Source organism: Panthera uncia (assembly GCF_023721935.1).
Source record: "Panthera uncia isolate 11264 chromosome A1 unlocalized genomic scaffold, Puncia_PCG_1.0 HiC_scaffold_17, whole genome shotgun sequence".
NCBI lineage: Eukaryota > Metazoa > Chordata > Mammalia > Carnivora > Felidae > Panthera > Panthera uncia.
The window spans coordinates 4,925,602-4,943,275 of NW_026057577.1; the positions used below are offsets into that span (position 1 = coordinate 4,925,602).

Here is a 17,674-nt window from a genome sequence, read left to right on the forward strand (position 1 = left end):
GGTTGATGTTGGAAACCAATCATCCCTTTCCATGCACAGCCACAAATAACCCAAAGGTGAAATTAAGAAAACGTTTCCACTTACAACAGCATCAAAAAGAGTAAAATACTTTGGAATGAATGAAACAGAATAACTGTAAGGTTTGTGCACTGAAAACTGCCCCATGTCTCTGAAAGAAACTGAAGGAGACCTAAGTATATGGAGAGACATTCCATGTTCATGGATTGGGTGGCTTAACATCAAAATGGCAATACTCCCCAGAGCGATCTGCAGAGTCAACCCAATCCTTAAAAATTCGAGGTGTTTTCTTTTTCTTTTTTGCAGAAATTGACAAGCTGATCCTGAAATCCATACAGAATGATAAGGGGTCCTGGATAATTGAGCAGTCTTGAAAAAGCAGAGCAAAGTTGGTGGACTCACACTGCTTTCTAACCGTATGACAGAACCAGCAGAGAACAGACATGTAGAGTATGGGGTAGAATAGAGGCCAGAAGTCAACCTACATTTCCTTCTCCGACCTTCTGGTGGGGTCTGACCCAGCCTCACACTGCCTTCCTCCACCACCCAGGGGGTAGCTTCTCCAGGTAGGTCAGGCTCCTCTCTTCTTCCTGACATTCTTTCTCATCTGGGCAGCTGGAACCATCCAGGGGGTGTCTAGGGACCTGCTGGACATGCCTTCTCAGGCCACAATACCCCTGGCCACAGGACACCATAGGACCTGTGTGGGTGGCAACCACACCACACATGTGTGCTTACACATGCACACACACATACATGTACATACTCATGCACACATAGGCACACCCACCCACCACACATGCCCCCACATGGCTGATGCGCCACAGCGTCCTGTGACCCTGACTCCTCCCACACATGGCAGCAGCTGTCCCTATGGGGATGACCATGTAATTACCCCAACCAGCAGTTCTGTGAAGTCAGCTGAGTGGCAATTAGTCTCCCATTTTATAGACAGGGACGCTGACACTCCAGGAAGCCAGCTGACTCACCAGTCAAGGTCACATGGTGTGATCCCCCTCCCCTACATGGCCCCTGGGCATGGCCACAGCCACTTGAAGTCATGGAGCCTCAGGCCCTTGAACAAATGCCATCCAGCACAACCAACCCTCCATGAATGTTGGGTTGCACTCTCAGGAAACCCTTCAGCTCTCCATGCACACCAGTGGTCCCAGGGCCCAAATGTCTCTTGTCCTGCCTTCCTCGGCATACCAGAGGCAGCTGCACTGGTGGATGTTCTCCCTAGGGGACCTCAACATGCCACTGAAGGATGGGGTCTGTGCCCCCTATCTTAGAACCCAGGTGGGCCTTTGTAACTGTCTTTGACAACAGAATGTAGTGCTGCATGGCCTCTGAGGCCAGTTCTCAAAAGGTGGTATGGAGTCACATCAGCAAAATGGCAGAGTGAGAAGCTCCCAGGGCCCAACCCTCCAGAGAAACATGGAAAAAAGTGGAGCAAAAACTGTCAGAGCCAATGTCATCAGAGCCCTGAAAAGGGGTTCAAGGTTGTTAGCAACCAGGCAAATGCTGACTCCAGGAAAAGGTATCTCTGAAAAGGTTACACAGCCTGCCACCCTCAGCAAAGAGAGGTCTTAAGATGGCCAAATGCACTGATCCCACATAGGTGGATGGTTCCAGAGGGAGGAGAGTAGATGTTCTCTGGAAGAATTTGTCTGATTTGACCTGTCTGGGGGTTCCCTGAAAAACTGATGCCCACCTCAGAACTCTCTTGGGATGTAACAGTGGTTAAGCAGGGGGTATTCCTGGAAAACACTGAAAATGAAATGAACAAGCTGCTGCCTGTGAAGCAAAAACTTATAGTTGGGGCCAACAATAGACATACTGATCGCCTGGGGGGAAAGGTGGGGGAGAGCTGCTTTGGGGAGTGAAGGGTTTGCAAATCTCCTGTGGACCAGGAGACCTAAAGCCCACGTGCAAACCAAGGGCAGAATGCATACTCAAGAGAGACCTTCAGCTCCCACCTGTGCTTATCTGCTCAGTGCAGGCAGGAAGCGAAGGCTAAGGCAGAGCAGTGAGCAGACTAGCTGAGGTTGAAGGCCTGCACAACACAGCCAATCTGCAGAGACCAGAGGAGTATTCTTTCTTCGCTTTGTTTCCCTTTTTATTTCCTCCAAGGCAAAGGAAATTTTTGCCAAACCACAAGCTAAAGAAGAGTCGGTAATGAAACAAGCTAGTACAACCCACAATAAGCACACTGAACTCTGTGGAGGGGAAATAATTTGATCTCCTGAGTGACCATTTATGAAAATCACAAGGTACAGATTCCAACAAAAAGTTACAAGGCATGCAAAGATACAAGGAAGTACAGGTCCTTCATAGGAAAAAGGAAGTTAACAGAGGGTATCTCAAGGAAGCACAAATATTGGATATAGTGGACAAAGACTCTGAATCAACTATCCTAAGTCTGCTCAAAAGGATAAAAGAAACCAGGAGAACACGGTCTCAACAAAGAGAGAATTTCAGTAAATAGAGAGAAATTACAAAAGCAATGAAATAGAAATTGTGGGGCTGACAAGCATGATAACTGAAACAGAATATTTGCTAGAGGTTTTCAACAGCACAGCTGAGCAGGCAAAAGAAAGAATCAGTGACCCTGAAGATAATTCAATTGCAATTATGCAGTGTGAGGAACAGAATGAGATAAGAATGAAGAAAAATGAACAGACCCGTGGGACACCATCAAATGTAGCAACAAACACCACATTGTGGGAGTCCCAAGAGAGGACAGAGAGAAAGGGGCAGAAAGAATATTTGAAAAAACAATGGCCAAAATGTTTCAAATTTGATAAAGAACTTGAATCAATATATCCAGGAAGTTCAACAAATTTCAACTTGGATAAACATAGAGATCCACACTGATACATATTTTAATTAGCTATCAAAAGACAGGGAAAAAGAAAATCTTTAAGCAGCAAGAGAGAAGCATCTCATTGTGTACAAAGAGTCCTCCATGAGATTAATAACCAATTTCTCATCAGAAATCAGAGTCAGAAGGCAGTGGGATGATATATTTAAGGTACTGAAGGAAAACAGTGTCAACCAAGAATTCTACATCTGGCAAGACTATTCTTCAAAAATGAAAGATTAACCTAGATGAAATGGATACATTCTTAGACACACACAAATACCAGAACTGACTCAAGAAGAAATAGAACATCTGAACAGACCTAAATAACAAGTAATAAGATCAAATCAATAATTTAAAACATCCCAAAAAAGCAAAGCTTCGCTTGTGGACTCTATCAATTAAAGAAGAATCAATCAACACCAATCCTTCTCAAGCTCTTACAAAAAATAGAAGAGGAGGGAACACTTCCTAACTCATTCTCTGAGGCCAGTGTTGCCCTAATACCAAAGCCAGACAAAGACACTACAGGGAAAGAGAACTACAGACCAATGCCCCTTGTACATATTGATGCAGAAATCCTCAACAAAATACTTGCAAACCAAATCCTCCAGCATGTTAAAGGGATTATTGACCATGACCAATGGGGATTTATCCCAAGAATGCAAGGGTGCTTCAGTGTAGAAAAATCAACCAATAATAACACATCACACTAAGAGAATGAAGGAACAAAACCGCATGGGCATCTTAATTGGAGCAGAAAAAGCATTTGATATAATCCAACACCCTTTCATGATATGAAAACTCAACAGATGAGGAATGGAAGTGAATTTCCTCAACCTGATAAAGGGAAGTTATGGAAAATCCACAGCTAACCTCTTACTCGATGGTGAAAGACTTAAGTGCTTCTCCCTAAGATCAGGAATGAGACAAGCTTGCCCGCTGTCATCACTGCTACATGACATAGTGTGGCAGTGCTGGACAGAGCAATTAGGCAAGAAGAAGAAATCAAAGGTATACAAATCAGACAGAAAGAAGTAAAACTGTCACCATTAATAAGTGATATAATCCTATATATAGAAGATCCTAGGGGTGCCTGGGTGGCTCAGTCGGTTAAGCGTCCAGCCTCAGCTCAGGTCATGATCTTGTGGTCCATGGGTTTGAGCCTTGGGTTGGGCTCTGTGCTAACAGCTCAGAGCCTGGATTCTGCTTTGGATTCTGTGTCTCACACTTTCTCTCTCTCTCTCTCTCTCTCTCTCTCTCTCTCTCTCAAAAATAAACATTAAAAAATTAAAAAAAAGAGAAAATCTAAGGAACCTACAAAAAACCTCTCAGAGCTACAAGACAAATGAAGCAAAGTTGCAAGATATAGGATCAAAACACAAAAATTAGTTATATTTCTATATAGTAGCAATGAACAATCCAAAAAGGAAATTAAGAGAATAATTCCAATTACAATTACATCAAAAATAAAATACTTAGGAATGCATTAATGAGGGAGGTACAAGACTTGTGCACCAAAAACTACAAATTGTTGCTGGAAGAAACCAAGGAAGACCTAAATACACAGGAAGGCATCCCATGTTCATGGATCAGAAGGCTTAACATTGTTAGGATGGCAATACTCTCCCAAATAATCTCCAGACTGAATGTATTGCCCATCAAAATCCCCAAAACCTTTTTCACAGACATGGAAAAGCTAATCCTAAAATTCATATGGAATTGCAAGGCACCCAATTGCCAAAACAATTTTGTAAAAGAAAAACAGACTGGATGATTTATACTTCCTGACTTCAAAACACACCACAAAGGTAAATCCATGAAAATAGTGTGGAACTAGCAAAAGGGGAGTCGTATAGACCAAAGGAATGGAATTGAGAGTCCAGAAATAAATCCACACATCTGTGATCAATTGATTTTTGATGGGGGGCCAAGACCATTCAATGGGGAAAAAAATAATCTGTTCAACAACTGATGGGGCTGGAGTAACTGGATTTCCACATGCAAAAGAATAAAGCTGGACCCCTACCTCACACCACACACAAACATTTACTCATTATAGATCAACGATTAAATATAAGAGATGAAACTATAAAACTCTTAGAAGAAAATACAGATGTAAATGTTTGTAACCTTAGATTAGGCAATACTTACTTTGATATGACATTTCAATAGATAAGTTGGACTTCACCAAAATTTAAAACTATTGTGCATTACAGGACATGGTTACAACAATGAAAGGACAACCTATACAACTGGGAAAAGATTTGCAGATCATAGATCTGATAAGAATACATTGTCTAGAATATATAAAGAGCTCTGAGAACCCAACAACAAAAAGACAAGCACTCCAATTAAAAATTGGGCAAAGAACTTGAATAGGAATTCCCCAAAGAAGACATACCGATGACCCACAAGCCCATGAAAAGATGCTCAACATCATTAGGCACTGGGGACACACAAAGAAAAACCACAATGAGATACCACTTTGCACCCACTGGGATGGCTGAAGGGAAGACACAGAATAACAAGGGTGGTAAGGATGTGGAACTGGAACCCACATGCACTGCTGGTGGGAACGTGAGATGGTGCAGCCCCTGTGGAAAACTGTGGTGTTTCCCCCAGAACTTACACAGAACAATTCCACGCCTGAGAATACATGCAAAAGATTCAAAAACAGGTATTTAAACAGATACTTGTACAAAAATGTTCACAGCAGCTCTGTTCACAAGAGCCAAAAGGTAGAAATCACCCAAATGTGCATCAGTGACCAATGCATAATAAAATGCGGTCTATCTGCACAGAGAGCTATTACTCACCCCTAACAAGGCCTAAAGTGCTGACACACGCAGTGTGGACGAATCTTGAAAACATTATGCTGAGGGAAAGGCACCTCTCTCCCTCCCCAATTGTCTGTGGGGCCCAGCCACCATATTGCAGAGGCCACTTTTGGGTGTTGTTGCTGAGCATAGCCTCAGCTGCCAGACGTGTCCCAGACCAGGGACCAGCTGAGATGCAGCACTGTTGACCTCTGATTTGCAGGTGTCAGGACATATGGCACATGGTTATTACTGCATAAACCACTATGTTTGGTGAAAATTTGCTCTTCCCCAAAAGTTAACCAACACCCAACCCTCATCTTCTTCTCCTTCCTGGACCCAGGACCCAGGATAACTCCTTCGGTGTGCCTCTGTGGCCCCCAACCCCTCCTCCCCTCCCTATGTTTTATTGTTTTAATACAAATTTTGTTATTTTCTCTCCAAGACCCCCCTGAAGTCCTGGCTCCTGTGGGAAGCCTGCGATGGTTAATCTCGTCCTCCCGAGACCATACAATTTGCTCTTGGGGAAGGGGAAGCAGGAGGGATCTCTGCATTACCCTACTCCTTTTGGAGCTGCAGGAGCCCCCTAAGAGGCTGAGGTCTGCAGGGCACTGCCCACCCACTGGAGGCGCCGCTCCTATGCTGAGCACAGGGGAGACACTGAGGCGGGTCAGGGCAGAGCAGCTCCTGGCACTGAAGGGGAGCTGCAAGGACCTACCACGTCCACCTGAAGGCCGAGATGGGGGCCCGCGTACCTTTGTCCAGCACGGGGCCGAAGATGGCCAGGCTGTTGTTGACGGTGGTGCAGTTCCAGCGGCGGCCGCGGAACTGGTGCTGGCACTCCTGAATGCTTATCTTGATGCCCTCCGCCACGCTGGGCATGATCTCCACGTAGTTCCGGCAGAACCGCAGCTGCTTGGGCACCAGGCCCGGGATGCTGGCACACAGGATGGGCTGAGTGCCCAGGGATGAGTACTGGGGCCCGATGGCCAGGGACCTGGGGAGGAGGGGAGGAGGCCTGGTCAGTGGTGCAGCCGCCCTGCCCGCGCTCTTCAGTGCGCACACGGCCATTCTGCATGAAGGAAGCGCGTCTGCACCCTGTACTGGATGGTACCAAACATCATCCAGACGTGCATGAGGCGCGGTGGGAAAGCAACCAAGGAAACGGAGAGTGCAAGCCTGCCTGGTGTTCTGCACAAGTATAGGGGCTGTTCTGTCAGGGTGGGGGTAGCAGGGCAGCGGAGCTTTGGAAATGTGGGGAGCACAGTGTACGACCAGTCAACCCCAGGGGGCTGCCCAGAGGAGGGGGTGCCGGCGGCCAGACAGGGCACAGCAGCGGCTGATCCATGGGGTGAAAATCACCCTGCACTCACACCCGCGTGACAGCCGCTCTTGGCTATTTACCCAACAGACAGAAGGCCATGTGTCCTCCATGCCACGTGCCCACAGACATTCATGGCGCTGTGATTAGGATGGAGCCACTCGAGTCTGCACCCACAGGGCGCAAGGGTGAACAGCTGCTGTTCACTCCCTCTCGGAAATGCAGCCCAGCGCACTTCTGACAGGTAGCAGGTGCCAAGGGGACACCTGGCTCGGCCAGTTTGTGCCTGCACCTCCGACTGTGGCTGTGGCCATGAGCAGTCGTAGATGAGGACATAAACCAGGGCTGCGGTTCCTCCTGAATTCCTGTGGGAGTACCCCCCTGAGCAGAGGTGCAGAGGGAATGTCTCGGGGATGGTTCCCACTCACCGCGCACCTATGAAATTTAAGTTAAGTTGAACAACAAAAGAGAGAGAATTTTGGCTTTCCAGTCCCACCAGCTGCACACAGCTGTGGCTACCGAGCTGGACGGTCAGATAAGGGACATTTTGGTCCCTGTGGAAAGTTCTATCAGACAGCACCGGCCTGGGGCGATGGAAGTGCTCTGTGTTGGTTACACACGCGTTTATGTCTCGAGGCTGACTAAACCATGTCTGTTTTACTGTATGGACTTGCATCTTGATTTCAAAGAAAGAACTGTCAGGTCCTTTTGGGGGCAGAGCAGAAAGAACTTCTACAATTGTATGGGTGACAAGTTGAAACACCTGCCTGGACCCGTGGGGGACGCTGGATCCCACCACCTGTGGACACGTCGGCCCAGTCCTGTGGGGAACACTGGATCCCGCCACCTGTATACTCCTCGGCCCAGTGCCCCAGGCGACCCTGCTGCCTGTTCACGGTCTCCCACGTGCTCTCCACTCCCACCTCGGGAGCCCATCTCTCTGCTTCCTCTGGGCTGCTGGGTATGCTGCGTCCCATGCCTGGAATGAAGATCTAGAGCAGCCCCTGGCCTGGCAGGGAGGCCCCTGCTTATCTGGTAATTTACTCTGGTGGGCTCCCGGCGGGAAGGTCTGACTCTCCTTTGTTTGGAGGGGGAGACGCCTCAGCTGAATCCCCAGAGGCTCTTCTTGTTTGCGTCGGGGGGGTGGGGGGGGACCCAGCACCCAGAGAGAAGGCAGGTGGGAGGCTTCTGTATGTCTGAGCCGTCCACATCCCTGCATGATGACACCGATGTTCCAGATGTCCTACGTGGAGTCTAACCCGGTTCCAACCAGCTGTGGTGAGAGCCATAGGAAGCAGGGACTCACTGTCAGAGAAACAATCCTCCCCCCTGGAAACACTCTGGAAATACACAGCAGATCCCCCTGCCCGCCTCCCGCCCATCCTTCCCTCCTTTTCCCAAACCTTCAAGGCCTCCTTGCCAGTAGGCACGAGCCCAGCCCTCCAGCACCTGAGGCTGCCTCCTGGCTGCAGAGAGAAGCTTCCTCAGTGCTGTCCAGCCGGATCCAGATCTGTCTGCTCTCCCCACACAGCCTGTGGGCCTTGTGCAGTCACACTGGCCTCCCTGCCTCCAGCAGGCCCTCCACTGCCCTGTGTGGGTCACCCTCCTGGGCTCCCTGTGCAGCACCTCTGCCTCATTTAGGAAGGAGCTGGGGAGCAGGCCACTGGCCCTGGAAGTCCCACCTCGACTTGTGCTCCCCTGGCCAACTCCCGACAGCGTGTGCTCCCCCACATTCCTGGGTGGACCACCACATTCACCCTGTCTTCACCTCCCCTCCTCCTCCCCAAGAACATCTCCTGAGAACTAAAACCTATCTTTCTGCAGCCAGATGCCTGAGCCAAGCCTCCCTGCTACAGGCAGCAGGTCCTGTGTCCCTGATCTTCCATGCCCTCAGTGTCTTGGGTCCCTTCCACTTTCGAGCCCCAGTATCTGACCGCCCTCCCTTGGCGTGCTCCCCACTGGTCCTGTCTGTCCTCACGCTAGTGCCTTGATGAGCAAACCGGCCAGGACCCCGTGTCAGACACTGCAGGCCACACCACTCTCGAGTATGTCTGTGTCCCTGGCCTGGCCTGGGATGGTGGGGCTGGGCCATTGCTTGTGGGGAATGGGGCAGCAGGGTTGGCTCGTTCCCTCGCTCGTTCCTTCATTACACACAGACCCTACTGAGTGCCAGTTGCCCGGCCATCTTTCTTCCACATCCACCCCACAGTCCTGAGAACCATAAAGTTTCCAGAAAGCCCAACCATCTGCCTCACCCCTGTGTGGTCTTTCTTCCCCAGAATGTGTCCTGTGATCTGGGCCTGGCTCTCCATCACCCCGGCCTGCACGGACATCTGGGAAGGGAGACCAGAGGCAGGGGCCACTCCCATGGGGACCCCTGCGCCGACCTGGGCCATGAGCATCTCAGGGAGCTGGCAGAGCAGGTGGGCGGTGGGATGGGAGGAGAGCTCGGCTCGTGGGCTGACTGGTGGCATGCAGGCCAACGTCAGTGTTCTCTGCCCTCGGGGAAGGACCCTCAGCCTGTGGGTGCAAGCAAGGCCTCTAGGCTGACAAGATGGGCCTGGCCAGGCTGGAGCACAGGAACCAGGCAGAGAGGCCAGGGGGCGCAGGGGGGCGGTGTGGGGAGAGACAGGTGGCATCTGTCCTGTGTTCCCTCCACTACTCAAGCTTGCACAGAGAATCTGTAAATACAGGGCGAACTCCCCCAGCCTGTGCTCCTTCAGAACATTGCCACCAGCACTGCATGTCCAGGCCACTCCTGCTGGGTCCTATGCCTCCCACCCACCCACCATGCTGCCCCTGTCCTAGCCCCAGGGACCCCAGCCTGGGTCAGTGCGTGTGCCACGCAAGGGTGGCTCTGCCCACACCTGCCTAATGTCAGGTGTCTGCCTCCACTGTGAGGTATGTCTTGAAGTGAACCCTCCTCGTGTTCCCACCGTCCACACGCATGCAGCACGCTCCGGGAGAGGCCACATGCCCCTCCCCCTCTGCACCACCAGATGTCAGCAGGAACTGTTGAGGTGACACCCTCCCTAATGAGTGGAGGGACCCAGGGGGAGGGTTCCGGAGAAGCAAGTAACCAGGCCTTGTGAGGACACAGCTGGAAATAACACAGGGCGGGACCTGGGTGGGGGTGGTGGGGTACTCTTTCAGGATCCTTCTTCAGCCTCCACGGTCCTCCCATACAGGAGTCCACCTCTGTCTCCCTCTGGGGGAGGCCTGGCTGGTCACCCATGAGGCTCCTTTCTGCCTCCGACCGAGATAGGGCTGCTGTGGCTGGTCCTGGAGGCCACACCCGGCCAGGGAGGTGACCGTGGGAGCCAGGCTGATGATTTTCTATCCATGCACCTTGGAGCATCCAGGAGCCCAGGAGAGGTGCCTTGGGGACCAGTTGGTGGGCGAGGCTGGGGACCAACTGTCCCAGTTTCCCCAGGACTGTAAGCTCAGCTGGTCACCCCCAGTGAGGTTGCCCTTGCCCCTGCACTCCATGAACCAGGATGCCTCACTGATGCAGGACCACACAGGCCGTGATTTCACACAGATGTGGACCTCTCGCTACTGATGAGCCGGCCCGCGTGCTCGGGGTCAAAATGAAAATGTGAGATGAACAGATGGGTGCGTGGAGGCAGTGGTCAGTGGCGGGATAGCCAGGCAGAATAGCCCGGGGCTGTGGGCACACAGATGTTCCCGCAACCATTCCAACCGTGGGCCGTTCTCCACAGGCAACACTTGGAAGGTCTGACATCACGGTCTGGTGCGGGGCTTTCCGATGGGGGCTGGCTTCCTCCAGCTTGTCCTCTGTGGTCACAGCCTTGCTTCAGTGAGGAGGGGTGGGGAGGGTCTGCCAGGAGGAAACCTACTCACTCCATTTCTCTCTTCTTTACTTGGAGACTTGGGACGCGTGGAAAAGAAAGGCACCCTTTAGTTCAGACATACTCCATCAGGCCTGTGGTGCTGGCCTCCTGGCCAGATGCCAGAGCCAGGACTCATGCCGAGCGGAAGCTGGGAGGGAGACAGAGAGCCCAGAGCCTGCCCCCCCCTCCCCCAGGACCCCTCAGCTCCCAGGTCAGAGCCTGTCTTCCATCAGGCTTCCCTTATGCCCCCCAGGCCATGCCTTGGGGAGAGCAGAGCTGGGACTTCCCAGCTCACAGCTTCTGGCAGCAGCCTGGTTCCGGGGTGCTGAGTCAGCTCCTGCCCCCCCACCCCCCTTCCAGGGCAGGCCCCAGCTCGCCACATCCTGGAGCCAGGCATCAAGGCCAGGGTGCCAGCCCAGATGCTGCTCCAGCTGTTCCAAACCTCTGCCCCACCCCCACCCCCAAGCCCTGTCTGGGTTCGTCTCACACCCACGCCGGACCCCATGCCCGATGCCCCTTGGACTGCTTCCAGAAAGTTTCCTCTGCCCCAGAGGTGGCCAGGGGAGGGTGGAGAGCTGGGAGCTGCCGGTCCCACACAGAAGGGGGCTGGCATTGTGGGTGAGAAGCGGTCGGGGGGCTTGGCGGGACACTGGATTGTGGCTTGGCCTCGAAGGCAAAACCCAGTCATTAAAAAAAATCACATTAAAAATTTAGCTGGTGTTCACGAACCTTAGTGTGGTGATCATTTCATAATATATACATGTATCACATCATCATGTTGTACACCTTAACCTCACACAGTGTTATCTGTCAGTTATGTCTCCATAAAGGTAGGGAGAACATCCACAGTGGATGTGCACTATCCCCCCATACCCTCGGATCCAAATTCCTCATATACAGGGAAGGTAGATGTCCTCCATCCATCAACACTTGGGAAACCGCAATCTCTAAGTCCCTCCTCCCACACCCTCCTGGGAGGAAGCGGGGCGCTTGGGGTGAGGCCAGGGGCAGAACAGGAGGGCAGGGAGAGGCTCCGAGCCATGCAGTGGCTGCCTCCAGGGGATGGTGATGTACTGGCCTGTCCGAGGGCCTTGCCAGGGGCTGGAGGCAGCACTGAGAGCTAGAGGGCACCACCATCCCCGTGCCCTTTGTTCCCCCAAGTTCTCTGAGCACAATAAAATGCAAGGGCACTGAATGCACTCTGAACTCCTGAGTCATATCCCGGAGGAAAGGACATCCTGGAAAGGTGGTGATGTCAGCCTGCGCTGGCTGATAGTAAGGCACCGGTGGTCACCCTGTGATGAGAGCGATGCGAGCATGAAGGATGGGTAGGGGCAGGCTCTCGGTGGTGCTGTCAGTGCCGGGGTGGGTAGGGGTGGGACAGATGGATGAAGATCTCCATGGTGCTGTCAGTGCAGGGGTGAGTTCGGGTGGACTCTCCGTGGTGCTGTTGACCAAGCAGAGGAGCCAGAAACGGGACTGAGTCACAGCACAGGGTAAGCAAGCAAGCCCACCCAGTGGTTGATCAATGCCTGGGCTGTCATATCTGCTTTCTCCTGGTGACATTGGCTCCCAGGCCCATCACTGCTGCCCTTCGTCAGAGGCAAGTCTGGTTGCTGTTCACGGTGGGTGCAAATACCGATATCATTTCCCCGTCCCGGGGGTCCCACACCCCGAGCTTCCAGGAGGGGCTGCGTGGCTGTGCACCCTGGGAAGGAGGCACTCCCTCCAGGCCCAGACACTGAGGGGCCCCCAGAGGCCCCACCCCGCTGCCATGCCATCGGGACCGTGACCATAGCCAGGATGCCAGGCCACACTTACAGACGTAAATCAGGATCACCTATCTCACACGTGCTTTCAAAGCATAGCCTCTGTCCAGGAGGAGAGGTCAGAGATGTTGGGGCATCCAGAGCAGCCGCTGGCTCTGTGCCAGGAGCCCACGTCCCTGGACCAGAGAGGCACCCCCGCCTCTCAGGAGCTAGAATGATCTGGCTGGCAGTCGCCAGCACGTGGGGACTGGGTCCCCCGAGCCCACGGACCCACACGTGACAGTGGGCGAGGTCAGGAGCTCACTCTCCCCCAGACGAGCTAGCACTGTGAGTGAGGCTCCAGAGACCACAGTGGGGACCACAAATGAGCCACCCAGACGTGCCACCTGCTGAGTGCCACTGTGTCCCGTTTGAAGCTGTGGAGTCTGGCCACTTGTAAGTGGCAAAGGGGGCCTACTGTCTGCTACCTGTCCCCACAAGCTGCTCACACCCAGGGGACAGAACTTCCCCAAGCAGTCGAAGGCCCTCATCACCTGGGCACCTTGGCCTTTGTGAGTCTCTCCTGCCCCTTCCTATCTCCCCATAGGCCCCACTGGCACCATCATGTCACCTGTGTGGCCTTGCACTTGGCTGGCCCAGTGCGTGACTCCCTGTGACCCTCGCAACCTTGTGGATGGCACCCTGGGACCTCCTGGACCGGGAATCTCGGCCCAGATGAAGACACCTGTGTGGCATCCATGTGTTAATATGACTGGATGACTCCTAAGGGCCCCTTTCTCCCCATACTCCGATGCCCTTAAAATGCATTGAACTCCAGGCTTGCAGAATAGCATTTAGGGACCAGAGTCTCAGGCAGTGTAGGCTGCCCCAAGGAACACCATGGACCAGGGGGCTTACACAAAACATATGTATCCCTCACAGGTCTGAGGCTGGACCTCCAACATCCAGGTGTTAGCACATTCGGGGTCTGTGGGGACCCCCTTCCTGGGCTCCTTGAGATGGTGGTGGGGACAGAGAGAGCCCTGGGCTCTTGTTCTCCTTATGAGGACACGAAGCCCATCACGGGTCCCCCTTCCTAACACTGTCACCTGGGCTCATGCATGAATCTGGGGGGTGGGTGTGAACATGGGTCTGTGACAAGTCAGATATATGTCGCAACACACAGCCAGCACTAAAGACCCTCAGCACCACTAGTCTCTGGGGCCCCACTCAGCCCCGTGTCCCCTGCAGGATGGTCACAGAAGGGTGACATGACTGGCAGCCTGTGCCTGCCCCCAGCCAGCTGCGTTAGGACCCACTGTGCCTCAGTTTCCCCTGCTGACACGCAGGTATGCAGCTGTCTCTCCTGATGTCGGCACAGGGGCCACCCAGCTCCAGGTCCCAAGGAGGCGAACCCGGGGTCTCTGCCCCGCACTGTGAGGGGGCCCAGGACCTGGCCTCACAACCCTCAGGCACCATGCTGAGCTGTCACTGGGTGTCGGGGCTTTGGGTTAAACCCTCATCTTGCCCTCGGCCTCACAGCTGTTACAGGTGTGTAAATGGCTCCAGACAGGGATGGGAGGGGTGGGGGTGCAGCCAGCCGTCCCTCACTTACACCTCTGTCCCTCTGTCTGGGTCACAGTGAGGCCCTGACCCTACTACTTCCTTCACCCTGCACCTGGTGCCGTGATTCAGCCTGTGAGGAATGAGAGCACTTCTCCACAGTGCAGGGAGCTGTCCCAGAAGGTGCCCACACCCGGCTGCCTGGTCGGTTGTCACACCCGATACCCCGAAGGCCCCTCAAACCCAGAGTGCCCTGACCCTGAGACACGGTCCTCCTCCTCTGAGCCTCTCCCCGGAGTCCCAGCCCTGAGAGACTTTCTGCAGGGCCGTCCACACGGCCGAGGGGCCAACGTCCAGGAGCAGGTGGCGGTGGCCCCGCCTTGGACCTGGGACAGGGTCCCTGAGCTGCAGACCACATGTGGCGGAGAGGCCGGCTCAGGCAGAGCAGACACGGCGCCCCCACAATCCTGGGAGATGTGTGAGGCATTCAAGTGGAAGGTGGCCCACTAGGGAGTGTTCCAGGGTCCGGGGAACACACGGTTGCTTAACAGTTTAGTGATAGCTTGTTTCTCAGGAACCGGGGGATGTCACCTTCAACCCAGAGCGCACATGCGTGCGGCCTGGAAAGCGGCCCCTGGACTCCAGTCCCAGCCTGTGGCTGGGGCCACGTGAGCCGCGCCTGCCGCCCGCCAGCGTTAATGGTTTTCTCCCTCCCGGGAGGGCAGCGCTGTGGAAGTCTGGGCGCCTTGCCAGACCATCCTGCTCAGGGTGGAGCGGAGGCGCTGGCTGTAACACGCAGGGGAGGGATGGGCTGATGGCCGTCACCCGCGGGCTTATATCGCGATGGTGCAGTGGGGGTGGAGGGCACAGAAGCAGCTCTGGGCAGAGGAGCCCCACTCGCCCCACAGACGCAGGAGGCACCTGTGCACTGTCCCTGCAGGTCTTGTGGGGCGGCAGCCTCTTAGGTGTCTGTGAACCTGGCTGGGTTTCCTCCTGCAGTAAATCTCAGCAGGCACGGGGTGCCTGTGGGCTGTGGGCTCCGCTCCATCCTCGCCTGTGGCCCTGTGTGCTCCGGGGTGAGCAGAGACTTTGTGAAGTTCCCAAGGACTGTGGGACAACATCTGCCTGAGGCTCCAGAAGGGGCTCTGAGCAGTGGGGTGGCATGTCTATCTGCACCTTCTTGAGGAAGCGCTCTGTGGCCCCCGCCCTGCTGGCCCCCTTCTCCGGGCCCCGCAAAAGCCGGCAACGTCTTCTCTTGTCCTTCGAGGACACAGAGCTGCACATGGGCCCCGGGGGAACAAGGAGGTCGGGGGCCCACACTCTCCCTGTGGGTCTCTGCCCAGGAGGGCTCTGGCTGGTCCCATGGCTCTCTGTTTTAGGGACAAGGTGTGAGGTCTCGCTGAGCCCTGAGGGCTCCCTAGAAGATGAAAGGGGTCTGTCCTGTCTGTATGGAGCTGTCTGGGAGCCATAGGGGCCACGGGCTCCTCCAAGGGCATTCTCTCTGCACCCTCCATGCACTGGGGACCACTGGGAGACCCCCACCTGCCTCCACACTCCTGCCCTCTTCTGCCTAGAAGACCCCTGTGGGAGTTTGTGCAACTTGGGCACTGGGAGGGCCCGTGGGGGGTTGCTGCAGGACCCTGGTCCGTGCTGGGTCCCCTCCCTGCCTGCAGCCCCCCCCTCCCCAGCCCCGCCGGCTGAGCCGGGATTACTGACACATACTTTGAACAAGTCCTGGCAGGCGGGCAGAGACTCCTGTGCCCACGGCCATGCATTTGCCCGCTTCCCTGGGCGGCTGCAGCACGTTTTGTTGGGGAAGGAATGCAGAGGCACCAAAGCGTGAGACACCTCCAGGGTGTCACCTGGGGAGGCTGTGAGGGAGACCGAGGCAGCGCTGCCCAGTATGCTGTGGGGATCTGGCCCCAGAGCTGGGAAGTCAGCCAGGAGGTGTACTGGGAGGAGCCCAGCTGAGGGGCTTCTGTTTTTCACGGGAAAGATCCATCATTCACTCTGGAGGGGGGGTGTCAGGTCTCCAGGGCCGGCGGGCTCTGCCTTCCTGGGCCTCCACTCCTGCTCCCCATGAAGTGTAGCTCACCACCTCCCAGCACCGTGTGGGCACGACTGTCACCTTCAGCAAGCCCATCTGGAGCCACTCCGCCTCTGGAGACTTCTGAGCCCTTCACCCGGGCTTGGAAGGAGCAGACGCAAACTCTCGAATGTGGACAGTGCTGGGTGGCTGACTGTGGAGGGACGCTGGTCCACAGGCAGGATCCCCCACCCAGGCCTGCCGGGCAATGTAGAAGGTGCTCCCTGACCTAACAACTTGGGTTTGGGGTTTTTCAAGTGTCCAACCCACTATTACAAAGTGGCATTACATAGCATTACATAGAAATGCTGCATGAGAACAGTACATAATACAAAACCCAACAGGTCACAACAGCCAGGACATCCCCAAGCGTCCCCTGTCTTCCATTTCTGTTCTTATTTCTTCAAGGACAACGTCCCAGGATGGGCCCCGGGGGCCACTTGCAGCGTGACTGCTCCTTTCATTGAGGCTCCTGTCCTGGGCCACGCCCGCTGGCCCCTGGGGGCTGGAGATCTGTACCCGGGAGCTGGGAGGGAAGCACAGCTTTACAGCTTTTCTCTAACTAAGACCATTTCCTCCATCTCCTCCCCCATTGTATTGCCTGCCACAAAGGATTCTAGCAGGTTTATGCAAATAAAACAGAAAATCGTCTTCTAAAACAGCGAGCCCAGTGAGACACAGGGGACACCCTGGCTGGGAGAGACAGTCTTGAGTGTGTGGGCGGTCAAGTTGGGGGAGCCCCAGGTGGGGGTGCAGATGTGGACCTGGTGGTTCTGACCATGCGTGTTTTACCTGTGGCCATTTCTCATGTGGCCCCTTGATATAAGGATGGCCACTGGTGGGCTCCCCGCACCCTGAGATCCTACAACACCAGAGGAGTGACCTGGTGTCTGGATTCCTCTGATCTTATGACCTCACTACTGTCCTCACCAGCCTCAGGGCTAAAGGAAGAGGCAGAGAAAGAGGGAGAGAGACAGAGACAGGGAGAGACAGAGAGACAGAGATAGGGAGAGACAGAGAGACAGAGACAGGGAAAGATAGAGAGACACAGAGAGACAGAGACAACAAGAGACAGAGAGAGATAGAAACTAGGAGAGACAGAGACAGCGAGAGACAGAGAGATAGAGATAGGGAGAGATAGGGAGAGACAGAGACAGGGAGAGACAGAGAGACAGAGAGAGACAGAGACAGATACACAGCAGCAGGCAGACTAGAGAAGTGAGCGGCAGGGGTGCCCTGGGGAGGGGCGCAGGGGTGCAGAGTCACCAGAGGCAAGGCAGCTCAGGGAAGGCTTGTGTGTGGGCCCTGCTGTCTGAGCAGGTGAGCCCTCAGGTCCTGAGTCATTTGACACAGGCCACCCCTCACCCTGGTGGCTCACCCCTGGGGCCATAGTGGCGCCTCC

General features: G+C 54.3%; 1 protein-coding gene across 1 annotated transcript in view; it reads right to left on the minus strand.

The window, feature by feature from the left end:
• Nucleotides 1-17,674, minus strand: part of WNT3A (Wnt family member 3A) — a 40,994-nt gene that overhangs the window by 19,793 nt on the left and 3,527 nt on the right. The window contains exon 2 of the mRNA XM_049648425.1: nt 6,456-6,697. Within this exon, the coding sequence (XP_049504382.1) occupies nt 6,456-6,697 (242 nt within the window). The remainder of the gene's footprint in view (nt 1-6,455; nt 6,698-17,674) is intronic.